Source organism: Sphaeramia orbicularis, chromosome 12, assembly GCF_902148855.1.
Source record: "Sphaeramia orbicularis chromosome 12, fSphaOr1.1, whole genome shotgun sequence".
Taxonomy (NCBI): Eukaryota; Metazoa; Chordata; class Actinopteri; order Kurtiformes; family Apogonidae; genus Sphaeramia; species Sphaeramia orbicularis.
The window spans coordinates 17759022-17772864 of record NC_043968.1 but is presented as its reverse complement, the minus strand read 5'-3'; the positions used below and the strand labels follow the sequence as shown (position 1 = coordinate 17772864).

At 39.0% G+C, this 13843-nt stretch overlaps 1 protein-coding gene across 1 annotated transcript in view; it reads right to left on the bottom strand.

Annotated features, from left to right (window-relative positions):
- Nucleotides 1-13843, bottom strand: part of clip1b (CAP-GLY domain containing linker protein 1b) — a 28751-nt gene that overhangs the window by 10885 nt on the left and 4023 nt on the right. Inside the window, exons 4-15 of the mRNA XM_030150555.1 lie at nucleotides 13609-13742; nucleotides 12914-13038; nucleotides 12575-12776; nucleotides 12258-12455; nucleotides 11878-11981; nucleotides 10498-10558; nucleotides 9413-9517; nucleotides 8209-8370; nucleotides 7815-7910; nucleotides 5866-5923; nucleotides 5669-5766; nucleotides 4439-4513 (exon numbers count right to left, since the gene is read on the bottom strand). Coding sequence (XP_030006415.1) covers nucleotides 4439-4513; nucleotides 5669-5766; nucleotides 5866-5923; nucleotides 7815-7910; nucleotides 8209-8370; nucleotides 9413-9517; nucleotides 10498-10558; nucleotides 11878-11981; nucleotides 12258-12455; nucleotides 12575-12776; nucleotides 12914-13038; nucleotides 13609-13742 — 1418 coding nt within the window. The remainder of the gene's footprint in view (nucleotides 1-4438; nucleotides 4514-5668; nucleotides 5767-5865; nucleotides 5924-7814; nucleotides 7911-8208; nucleotides 8371-9412; nucleotides 9518-10497; nucleotides 10559-11877; nucleotides 11982-12257; nucleotides 12456-12574; nucleotides 12777-12913; nucleotides 13039-13608; nucleotides 13743-13843) is intronic.

The window sequence follows — 13843 nt, the reverse complement described above, 5'->3', positions numbered from 1 at the left end:
CGCTCTGACATGTGCAGGATTACATCATAACTCACAGTGGCAGGACAGGGGAGGGCAGAGACAGATGTAAGAGCATCCCCGCTGAATAAATGCTCTGCAGCCTTTATTCTTGTATATGTGTCTCTTCTCCGCTGAGACGCTGCAGTTTGTCTCAGTGTGAGAGAACTTTAAAGCCCACAGTTACTGCAAAAACTTTTTTTGTTGTGTTGATGCCTCTTGTTTTGAGCACATTTTTAAATATTCGTGTTTAAATAGGGCTGGGTGATACAACCGGAAATAAGAATTTTCATATCTGTTGATGTAGATAATTATAGAAAACTGTAATGATTATTTATTATCTATATCATCATCACAAAGTTTAAAGGCAATTTTTTTTGTCCTTGGTGAAAGTAGAAGAAGTTGGTCAGTCTTAAAAATCTTAAAAAGACAATCATAAGGAAATATATTTTTCAATATCTGCAATACGAAGCAAATGAATCAAGTATCTGCCGGCTACTAAACTATTTTGATAAATGTTTAATCAGTTTGAGTACTTTTTAAAGAAAAAAAATCTCTGGTCCTAGCCTCTTAATTAGGAACCACCAGTTCATTGCATGGCAAACATACAGATGAACAACCATTCACTGTCACACCCACAGGTGATTTAGACTGACCAGCGGGAGGAAGCTGGAGTACTTGAACAAAAACCCATAAAGACACAGGGGGAACACACAAACTGTGGTAAACTGCCGATACATCCAGAATGTAGCAGGTCTTCACCCATTAGTAACTGGGATAGGCTCCGGCACACCCACAACCCTCTCCAATGAATGAATGGATGAATTGAGAATATTTTCTGGTTTCTTTAAACCTATTTAACCGAATATCTTTTTGCTATGGATTTTATCTTTCTTATGCAAATGTGATTATGTTCATTGAGCTTTGGAAAACAGAATTTTTTTCTAGACCCAACACATATTCCCTTAATAGAGAAAATCTAGCAAGTAAATATAGAAAGAAAATGAATGAAAATAGTTGTGGCCAGTTTTTACACACACACACACACACACACACACATATATATATATATATATATATATATATATATATATATATATATATATATATATATATAAATATATAGTACAGGCCAAAAGTTTGGACACACCTTCTCATTCTTCGCATTTTCTTTATTTTCATGACTATTTACATTGTAGATTCTCACTGAAGGCATCAAAACTATGAATGAACACATGTGGAATTATGTACTTAACAAAAAAGTGTGAAATAACTGAAAACATCTCTTATATTCTAGTTTCTTCAAAGTAGCCACCCTTAGCTCTGATGACTGCCTTGCACACCCTTGGCATTCTCTTGATGAGCATCAAGAGGTAGTCACCTGAAATGGTTTTCACTTCATAGCTGTGCCTTGTCAGGGTTACTTAGTGGAATTTCTTGCCTTATTGATGGGGTTGGGACCATCAGTTGTGCTGTGCAGAAGTCAGGTTGATGCACAGCTGACAGCCCTACTGGACAACTGTTAGAATACATATTATGGTGAGAACCAATCAGCTAAGTAAAGACAAACAAGTGGCCATCATTACTTTAAGAAATGAAGGTCAGTCAGTCTAGAAAATTTCAAAAACTTTGAATGTGTCCCCAAGTGCAGTCGCAAAAACCATCAAGCGCTCCAACGAAACTGGCTCACATGAGGATCGCCCCAGGAAAGGAAGACCAAGAGTCACCTCTGATGCTGAGGATAAGTTCATCTGAGTCACCAGCCACAGAAATCGCAAATTAACAGCAGCTCAGATCAGAGACCAGATGAATACCACACAGAGCTCTAGCAGCAGACACATCTCTACAACAACTGTTAAGAGGAGACTGCGTGAATCAGGCCTTCATGGTCAAATAGCTGCTAGGAAACCACTGCTCAGGAGAGGCAACAAACAAAAGAGATTTATTTGGGCCAAGAAACCCAAGGAATGGACATTAGACCAGTGGAAATCTGTGCTTTGGTCTGATGAGTCCAAATTTGAGATCTTTGGATCCAACCGCCGTGTCTTTGTGTGACGCAGAAAAGGTGAACGGATGGATGCTACATGCCTGGTTCCCACCGTGAAGCATGGAGTGGGAGGTGTGATGGTGTGGGGGTGCTTTGCTGGTGACGCTGTTGGGGATTTATTCAAGATTGAAGGCAACCTGAATCAGCATGGCTACCACAGCATCCTGAAGTGACATGCCATTCCATCCGGTTTGCGTTTAGTTGGACCATCATTTATGTTTCAACAGGACAATGACCCCAAACACACCTCCAGGCTGTGTGAGGGATATTTGACCAAGAAGGAGAGTGATGGAGTGCTGCGCCAGATGACCTGGCCTCCACAGTCACCGGACCTGAACCCAACTGAGATGGTTTGGGGTGAGCTGGACCGCAGAGTGAAGGCAAAAGGGCCAACAAGTGCTAAGCATCTCTGGGAACTTCTTCAAGACTGTTAGGAAACCATTTCAGGTGACTACCTCTTGAAGCTCATCAAGAGAATGCCAAGAGTGTGCAAAACAGCCATCAGAGCTAAGGGTGGCTACTTTGAAGAAACTAGAATATAAGAGATGTTTTCAGTTATTTCACACTTTTTTGTTAAGTACATAATTCCACATGTGTTCATTCATAGTTTTGATGCCTTCAGTGAGAATCTACAATGTAAATAGTCATGAAAATAAAGAAAATGCAAAGAATGAGAAGCTGTGTCCAAACTTTTGGCCTGTACTGTATGTGTGTGTGTGTGTGTGTGTGTGTGTGTGTGTGTGCGTGTGTTAAATAAGAAAAGACTATGTTGTGGTTGACAAAAAAGCAAACTGAACCCAAAACAATAATACAATGTATTTGCAATAAATTGTGATAATGATAACTACTTCAATATAAAACTATATTACAATAATTCTGATTATCATTTCATCATTCAGCCATTTTTACACACTGTACATTATCATCTGTCTGCTTCTGATGTTTTAGAAATGCAATATGATGACTAGTTGTTTCAGATTACACAGATAATAACAGGGCAGAAAACTCAGAAAATATTAATGCAGGTTTTTATTTGCTAAAACAAAATCTTACTGCCTCAAAAATGTCTGTTTTATTTTTCTAAGATGACAGTGGGCCGCCAAAAATCTGAAAATCTGACATTACATATTACATATATCTGAACTGTGAAAGGACATTTTTATACATCTATGCTTGAACGCATGACAGGCTCTAATGGTAATCTGATATTACATAAGGAGTTATGAATGGCCTGTAAGGTTCAATATATTGTAAAATCTTATGTAATAATCGGGATTTAATTAATTTAATTAAGGACAGAACTTAATAAAACATTATAAAGTTTGATCTTAAAATGAGACAAATTCTACTATGAATAAATGAAGGCAAAATACTCACATTTAATAAACTAAATGCAAAGGAATTTGTCAATTGAAGAGCAATAAATTAAAGTAATTCATCAGAATCATTTAGAAATGCTGTTTGAGAGTTTTTTCAGTGTAGAGTTTTATTGGGGCTCTTCTTTTTTAATCAACATTTAATAAATTTAAAGAACGTGACAACACAGTCAGTGCTCCACCGAGGAAACAGGACATCGATGATCAATTTTGCTTAATTTCTCAACTTTCACATCAAGGAAAAAATTTTAAAATTATGTTTTCAAGTTGGAGCACGGGCAGTGAGATTTACATGTTTTATGAAAACATTCATGAGAAGCAAAAGGGGTTTTGGTATGAAGCTGCAGCACCGAAACACAATAAACTGATGATAATAAACAACAGCAAATAGAAAACTTGTTATGTTCTGTCTCTGTCTATGACACTAATCTGCTGTTATTTCCTCCTGCTATTATGAAGCCGACCATCTGCAGCAGCTGGAGTCGGTCGTTACACAAAGAGCTGAATGTAGGAGACAGAGAGGGGGCAGTAGAGAGCCACAGACGGACTGAATGGCTGCAGGTGGAAGACTTCTAAAGGAACAGCTTTGACAGAGCATAAAAACTAAAAATAATAGGCTACAGACGGCCTTGGAGGGTGGAGAGACAGTGGGAAAGGGAACAGGGAGAGAGAGAGAGAGAGAGAGAGAGAGAGAGAGAGAGAGAGAGAGAGAGAGAGAGAGAGAGAAAGAGAGAGAGAGACAGGAGAGTAGCTGACTTAATTTGATGACTAGGACTCAAAGCGGCACATACTGTACAGTCACTGTGGGATGTAAATATGCAGTAAAACCTCTCCAGGTAGTAAAATGTAATCCTCATCCAAATCTTGTCATGGGACATATACAAATGAAGACATATACATGCATTCATACTGTTTGTTATATAATAGTATTTGCATCAACATATGTTAACCATTAAGCCAGAGCCCGACAGGATTCACATGAGAGGACTTCAGTGATATCGCTGAAGCTTCTGCTTACCTGCGTCTCCAGTTCTTTATTCTCATTGGTCAGCTGCTCAAGAGACAGAGCCGTCCTCTGTGACTTTTCAGTAGCCTAAAGACACAAAAGACCAAATTAAATACTTTTATCTTCATATGGTTCAGTTCTGTGACATGACACCTGATCATAAAGTAAATGCAGATAAATATAAAATTACAATTTGCAAAGGTACATAACATCAAAATCACTAACAGAGTCCAAGTGGACAACATTAGTATGAAATAACAATGTTCTATTAATAAACTGAAATGGTCAGAGGTCACTATAAATCTGAGCTAAAAAAAAGGAAAAGCAGCTGAACCGGCCTCAGGATTCTTCAGCTATTTCACTTTTACAACCTTTTGTAATGAGTTCCATGAAGCGAGAGCAGTAGTATGAAAGCTCTGGCTTTAGGGGAGGGAACAAAACATGACCCAGGTCCTTTAAGAAAAGCAGCAGAGAGGGGGGACTCTACACTGGAAGCTTTGCAGTTTAACAGCTGAACTTTCAGACTATATCAAACAGCAGTGAATGCATTAAATCTGTTTTTCCAGTTGTTTAGTGTGCCTGCTGAACAGGGATGATGTGTGCTAATATGATAAGAGTGTTTGGTACATATTAAATGAGCAGACACAACATAATCTTGTGGTTTACCTTGCATATCATTCAATACTACTCATAAAAAAGGATGATTTCCCAAAACATTTGGTAGAAACAGCTACAGATGATAGACTGTAAAGCTTGTAAAAAAAGGAAGACTGGTTGTCCACATGGGCTTCTTAAATCCAAATGGGAGTGAGTAATGCGTGCATGTGTGTGTTAGTAATGTTTTAACAACATTGTATTAGCCTGAGGCAAGTATTAGCTTTAGAGTGGGACAAGCTTCAGTAAGTCTGCACGAAAACTGCTGGAAAGGGAACGAACAGCTACTAGATGGTTTGGTTGAGGCATTTTTTAGTTTAAATATTTTATCAGAATAAAAATAATAATGCCTTACACTGGACTCATTCAGACTGAGCTATGACACTGAATCCTGCACACTCTGACTTTTTCATTCTATCCAAAGACAGCACAATGAGAGAACATTAGCTCCCAGGCTCTGTTGTGTGCAGCATGAGCACAGCAATAAACAGAGACTTACATAATCTTATGATGTGTTGCAGAATAATCATCTGGATGGATTAGATTATTACAGTGAAAACTGTTCACTGACACCACATGTAAACCCACCTGCATCAGCTGGGTCCTCAGCTCAGTCTCTCTGCTCTGGCTCCCCTCTTTCAGGGTTTGGTAGTCTTTCTTCGACTGCTCTGCACTGTGCTCTAGTTCTGACAGAAAACATGAAGACAACATTATTTAAAACAGAAAAAATAAAACATCACACATTGTCACCAGGATAAACCAGCAGAGATACAACTGATGTTTACCTTGCATTGTCTTTGCTGTTTTCTTGCTGTCCTCCTCCGCTATCTCCAGTTTTTCTCTCTGAAATGGACAAACATTAGCTTTACTATGAGCTAATCACTTACACAGCAACATTCTTTTACCTTGAGCTAACAGGGGATTAATGACTGGATCTAGAAAACATGTGAGGCTCGAGTATTATATACTCTTCTTAATGAGGCCATTTTTACTGTGCCCATAAGCAAAACATTACCGATTTAAATACAAGTCAGGCCATGTCAGTACACACTTTATTCCAAAAAAAAAAGTGCCGGTAATGTCATGTCTCTGGTCATGTCTCAGTTGGTGCATCCTCTATTCCTGTCCTCAACTCTTTCGTTGTGTTGCTCCCACCCAGGATGTGAGTGGAAGAGGTGAGGGAGAAGGAGTTCTGGGACTTCTGACCCATCATTTTAAAGTGATGATTATTATATTAGATGTGCAGCTGCATCTTCTATCCATTAGCATGGACTGCTGCTGTAGTTCATGATCTCTATCAGTAGAACAGTGTTTAATTCAACACTGTGGCGTAGTGTCACAAGAATGTAGAAATGTCATTAAGTTTTAATTTTTTAAAACACGTTTGATTACGCATCCAATCATTTTAACTAACTAATGCTATTCCAGCTTCTGCCATGGTTCGTATAACATTAACTGCAAAGGGGAAAAAAAAACATTCACAGCACCTCCTACATTTTAGGAATTGAAACTTCACCACCATCTTCCAAGATGGAGTGCAGAGATCAATTTCCAGGTCATAGGCAGTACAACGAATAACAAAAAAGATGAGGTGGCACAAAATGGTGAAATGAGACGAGCCCGTACAGACTAATACTGTGATTCCAAACTGAGGCAGGACTCAGGGAATATCAGAGGGGCAAGTGGAAGTCTAGCAGCGTTGAAGAGAGCAAGTAAATACTTACGGTGAGTGTCAACAGAGTGGAAGTGTTAACTGGGTTTGTGCCTGTAATTGGCCAGTTACAGTACCAGAGACAATAAAGGATGAAGGAAATGGATTATTAGAATTATCTTCGGCCAAGTGCTTTATATTCAGTCAAAGTACTGCCTCAGGGGCTCACGGGTTCACATAAACCCACATCTGTCCATCCATAAAGACACTGGAATCAAATCACTAGGCACAAAGAGGGATGAATTCTGATAGAAGGTTCTGTTTTGGATCTATTACCAGTTAGGAAAATACTCAGATATCTCCTCTCATGCTGGTAAAATTAGCAAAGATCAGCAGAGAAAACATTTGGATGGCAGCCTCTCATTTGTAGGAGTATTCTGTTTTTACATTGTTTTTGTTAAAATGCCAAATATCACTGGTGGAAAATTGCAGAGGACTATGGCTAAAATTAAACAGTTTTTGTACATGAAGCATCATTATGTAGCCTCACATTTTACCTGCCAGTGCCTGTATCTTCTCCAGTAATGACCGGAACACTAAGCTAATAAAAGTTGTGAAATAGAATAAAATTAAAAGGCACCACAGTCTTGTTTCCTATTCACTGACAGCCTCTGTGAAAAGCTAAACATTGATAATATCATCAAAAATAAGAGGCATTGTTAGTTAAAAAAAAACAGAACTGTACACAATAATGTGACTCAAGGAGATTCTCAAATTCAGCCTCAAGTGATACTAATCACAGTCTGGTGTCTTAAACTGACAAACCTGAACTAATTTTCTTATATTTGACTTGCTGCAGGAAACTACGTAAAACTGACCGAAACGTATTTATGCATGAGACATCATTAAAATGTACCCTATGCAAGATTTTAAGGCTATTACTTGAAGCCAGTGTATCAAAACGGCAGCAGTATCATGTTTCTGAAGGTCATTTAACTGTCTCTCCCTTTCTCCCATGTTTACTTGAGATTTGTCTGTACTCACTTTGGCCTTAATTATAAGTTTGTGTGCATTTAAGCTCACCACACTGGTTAACTGCTGTTCCAGAGTGCTCTTATCTTGCTGTACAGACTGAAGCTCCTTCTGTTTGCTCTCCAGGTCAACACTCAGCTCACTGATCTGATAGACACACAATACAGAATATGTACATTGGAGCAGAACCATAAATTATGCATCATTACAGTAGCTTAAACAAACTACATGGAACATAGGCCTCCATATTTACATGACACATTACAAGGACCAAAAGGAGGGCAGTAAATGAATGTAAATTTTTCCAGTTTTATGACATGTAATAAATCATATGATGGTAACACTGATGTATAACATTTACAAGTGCATGGTATTATGTAGCTATGGTTCAGGCATGACTCAACAAAACAATAGTTCTGGGTATACACTCCCTGTTCCCACAAACCTTTTTCTCTTGAGACTGTGCCTGCGCCTTGAGGCTGCTGATCTGTTGCTGAGACAGAGACACAGCATCCTCCTTCTGCTGAAACGCTCTGAGTCTGAGTTGGAGATCTGCCACCTCCCTCTCTAGCTCCATGATCCTGGAGCGCTCAGACACTGTAGCCACCTGCACCAAAAATATGTAGAAAATACGGCATTATGGTAAAGAAAGGACATACGTGCTGGTAGAGGAGAAGATCGGCAGATGCAGTAGACCCTGGTAACACATGTGGAAGTCGGAATTGTGGCAGGTTTCTGTCAGATATTTTGTGATTTACAGAATAAATCACAAAACATCAATCACATAAATTATATTTTATATTTATGTGTCGTCATCATACTGTTGCATGCTTCTACTGGTGTAACTGAGGATAAATGTTTCCACCTATATACTGTATTCCTCTACAGCCATCAGCCCTTCTCCACTATGGTTGTGTAGTGATGCTTCCTAATGCATTTCTAGTGCAAGAGTCCAGAGTACATTAAGCCAAAGCTATGAGCTTGTGTCAGAAATGGAGGGAATTTTAAAATACTGTAACAGAGACTTCGACAGACACCCACTTATTGATCTAACTAGACTCTTTCACTGTGTACAGAAGCAAGTGATAATACCAGTGTGAGTCTGCACCTTTAACATTTCAGTATGAGGACAGTATACAGTTGTAGATAGAACCTTCTTCTTTATCAAACTGAGTGGTACAACAAGAACACTGAGTACTGCTGAGCGAAAGCTCAATGATGTCCTTAGTTTCTTGGCAAGCATTTTCTGATGCAATCCAATGCAAACTACTATCACAATATAAATCTTTAAAGTATGAACCACTTTCTGTGGTTATCTAAACATTGTGCATATTAACTACTATCTAGTATCTACATAGAATAAACAAAACACTACAATTGATATCCCAGATGGAATTTTTCCAAATTGACAGGAGCAGCAGCAAAGTACCTGGTTTGAGGAGGGATTATAATTATTCATGCAAACATGCATAATACAAACCTTGTCGATTAGGAAAAGTTTATGACTGTGTAAAAATGTATCATCAGTTTGATAAATGGTGTAATATATGTCCACTGTGATTCTTCTATGTATGATTCCTAAAACTATGGGAGATGGGGAAGTTCATGATCACTCGTTCATACTGTGGGACTGGGACTGCCAGTATTACCCTAGTGTCCTCTAAATCCCTCTGGAGTTTTTCAGCTTTGGTCTTTTCAAAGAGCAGGCTCTGCTCAAGCTCCTTTATGTGGGCATGCTCCAGCCTGGTCTGCGTCTGTTAGTAAGAGAGAGCAGGAAGAGAAGGAGAACAAACACCAATGCAACACTTACATGCCAGGTTTGCACCACAGACAGAAAGAGGACAAGACTTTAAAGAGAAAGCCCAGAAAGTCAGAAAGCATCAAATGTTTACAGCATTTCAATTTTAGAAATTAATTTGTAAACTACACAAAATTCATGAAAGTCTGGTCAAATAGCAAACCTAAGCTTGTTAATACCCTGTCTGCACTGAGGAATTCAGGAACTAATTACTTTAATACTCCTATTCTGGTTCCTAGATTCCTCAGATACTTTGTCTCACAGAAACTTACAAACAACACTGTGTGATTGCTTGCATGCCAGAAACCAAATAAGGTGCTAATTTTACCTCAAGAATGAAGAAAATGCAGACAAAAAATTAAGGCATGTAAGAAGACTAAAGTCTTCACAGCAAACGTAAAGCACTTTCAAGGACAACAGACATGTGGATGAAAAGATGAACAAAGGATTGTAGTAGGGAGGAAACTCTGAGAGGGATGCTCAAGTGGATTAAACATACATGAATAAATAAATGAGCTGGGAGGAAACACTTGTCTCAACAAGAAAATAAATAAATAAACAAGCAATTCAAAGAGTGTAGGAAGAAGAAAAACCTCAGACAGAATGACTGATTAAGGAAGAAAAATGTGAAAATGCAATGTAGTAATGAAAACTCATGGCTACTTTATTTAGTATTTTAAAGTCACTTCACAGCGGACTGTAAAAATGACTGAAGAGAATCAATTAAAGACATTAAACTAATGCAATTCAATGTGTTTTGACTGATTTAAGCTTCAATAATACAAACCAACTGGGTCTGGTAATGCACTATAAGTTCACGATACTTTGACCGATGAATAATTCACAGTATTTCACTAAAAAGCATAAGTGAGTGGCAGATAGAGTGAGTGAGGACATATGTTTAATTAAATGACAGATTACATAACCACAAGTTACCTCCAGGTCTCCTTTGGTGATGCATGCTTCTTCTACACGAAACTGAAGATCCTCAACTTTTCTGTCAAAAACATGAAAAAACAAACTTTGTTCTCCTCCTGAACAGATTTGAACATCCTGGACATCTTGTTTTTGGTGGACGCCACCTGGAGTCAGGTTACCCCACCTACACCCACTCTTACCACATGAATACCAAATAATGAAAATGCTCCTATAATTATAATTCCAATTTCCCCCACCAGTTATTAGAACTGAAGAAGTCTCTTGGATGAGAGATGAAACACTTTCAAAAGAGCAAAACCAGTTCAGTTGAACCTAGAAGAACTAACAAGAAGTATATGAAATGAGAGTCTCTGTAATGTAATGTAAATGTAATGTAAAACAAAATGTCAGCAGTGACCTGCCTTTGAATCTGCACCCAAGGGCCACAGCGCCTTGGGAAGGTCTTGCAAAAACTCACATCTACGATAACATCACAATCACAATTAACAGTGAATATTTCTCCAATGCATATAAAATGTCAGTGAAGTATATTTGACACATTAAAATAACAGCCAATTATTGTTCTACTTTATTTGTTTCAAATATTGGAGAGGATTCATAACTTTGATCAACTTAAGTTAGTAAAAAGAGATCCATAAGTGTCAACCAGTAAGCTGTATATATTTAGCTGATCATTTCTAAAGAACTGAAACTGAAAACTGGACTACAAAAACACAGAAACACACACACACACAAACAAAAAAAAAAAACACACAGTCCACTACAGTGTCAACAACACCTAAAGGTTGAGATGTAAATATATGTTTAATCTGGGGTGAACTGAGGCTGAGTGTTGCTCCAAATGAGAAACTGCCATCCAAATGTTTTCCCTGTTGATATTTGTGAATAAAGTTAGAGACAGTGGACATATCGAAGGATTTACCTGACAGGAAATTAGATCCAAAATACAACTTCTGGTCATGCTTCTTTGTACTTGGTGATATTTTTCTAATTTCTTTATGGACGAATAGACACAGGTTATCGTGAACCTGAGGCAGTACTTTGGTACTATTTGGCAAAAGGTGATCTGCAGTATTCCATTTACTTGTCCATTACTTTCTTAGGCACAGTATCTGAGCATTCACAGGCACAAACCCACTTCACACACTCTTTGACTTGTCAGAGTCCGTCATAAGCACCTTAACCCTCCTCTCAATGTTACCAGATTTGCACTGCCCCCCTGACGTACCCCAAACGCCCCCTGGGGGCCAGTACCACCTCAGTTGAGAATCACTACATTAGACAAGGCCTTGTCATTTCTCTCCTGATCTGATGGTTTTGTATTGCGTTGTTGATTTGACTGATCTGTAGTGAGTGTGGTAAATTTACATCCCCTACCTCTTCTCCTCCTCCAGCTGGTTGAGCAGCTCCACTTTGTCCCGATCTGCTGCTTCCACCAGAGAACGTAACTGATCCAGCTTTGCCTCCATCTCCATGGCATACTAACCACAATAGTGCAAAATAAAGTTAATTCATGATGTTACTCAACACTTCTGGTCTCATGACAAATGCAAATCAAATATTTACATATCTCATGATTGAGTTGTGTTGGAAAAACAGAAAACAGCAAAAGTAAAAAGGAAAGTGACAACTAATGTATATCCAAATAGTTTTAATATGACACACAATACTTTTTAAATAAAAACTAGATCCTTTACTCCCATCTTGATTTAATAATCCATGATCTTGTCTGATCTGACAATGTAAATGTAACTGACCTGGTCCCGGCCTTTCCTCAGCAGTACCAGCTCCTGTTGCACCTCTCCTGCGTGACTCGTAGCCTTTGCGACCTCGCATCGCTCCAGATCTCTTTCTGCTAGCAGTTGCTCAATGTGCTGCTGTTTCTCCTTCAGAGCTTCTTGTAACGCTGTTGTGCCAGAAATCTTACGTGCGTACCGGGCTGATGTCTCTGTCAGCTGGAAAAAAATACGCAGACATGTTGTGTTTTCAGTTTGTATGTGTTTTGTCTGATACTCTTTTACAAATGCACAAGTGATGAATGGCTTGAACTGGGTCAGAGCAGAGGGGGTCTTACCAGTCCTGCTCGGCTGGGTTTTCCACTGATTGAGGAGGTGGCAGAGCTGAGTGAGCTGATGGAAGAGGCACTGGGGCTCCTCTTGATAGTGGACCTCCTTCGTGAGCTCTTGGCCTTAGTAGGCGTGGTGCAGGGGAAGCCAATACGTGTCACCTTGTGGACCGGAGCAAACAGACCATACCTTGGCATGCACTGAAAGTACCTGAACAGAAAACAATGTGAGTTACAACCATCATGCAGTGAACCACTGACAGTTGTTGAAAATTGTTGGGTTGAGCTAAAACAAATGGAATGTTTTGGTCTTAGTGAGGTGAAAATCTATATGAGACTTGAGTTAACCTGGTCCCTGCTACAGCTCCATCGTTCTTGCCAAGTGGTTCATCTAGTTCCACTCCACACCATTCCCCTTTGGCAAAGTCTGTCTCCCCTAGAAACCGTACTACACCTGCCTTGGTCCCACCAACCTTGAAAACAAAAACACAAAAATCCATCTTTAGTTAGTTTTCAAAGCTCAAATGGAATGGTTTTTGCACTTGAAAACATTTCATTACAAGAGATCAGTGATCAGTGTTTTAATTTGATGTATTATCACCTACAAATGTAAATGATCCCAGCAGCATACATCTAATTCACATAAACATCAGCTATCGACAGCTTTGGCGCAGTGTTATTTTGACATCTGTGATACATGTCTGAAATGCAGTCTGTGTTTTACTCTGAAAAACTACAACAAAGCCTTTCCCTCTGTGTGTGTTCTCCTATCACAAGTTATTTTCTTGAATGCAGTGGTTTGTCAACAGTGTTCAATCAGGAGTCGTATTTCATTTGTGTGAATTTCTATTCCCTCCTTGCAGGTTGTGCACCTCATAATGAGAATGGCTTAAAAGAACACCCCAACACTTGATTTTAAGCTCTGCTGCTTTTACATGAACCTCTGTAGAATCTTAAGTAAATACCTACCAAGCACTTTTTGTTTGTAGTCTCTTCACCTGCTTGAAGGCCCAAACTTATGTCAGGTTTTCTGTTTTTCTTACCAGCACACGGTCTACAAGCCTCAACTCCCGTCTGTTCTTCTTAATGGAGTCTGGGTCTGACAGGTTTGACACCGACTCACTGGATGTAAGCATTCGATTAATTGCGCTGCTTGTCTTGATGCCAATGCCCTGAGCTGAAAAAAAAGACGATGGTAACAAAAGAAGTAAAGATTGTGCAAATACTGATAACATTACTCTATGCATGTTATCATGAGTGACTTTACTGCACTAAAGA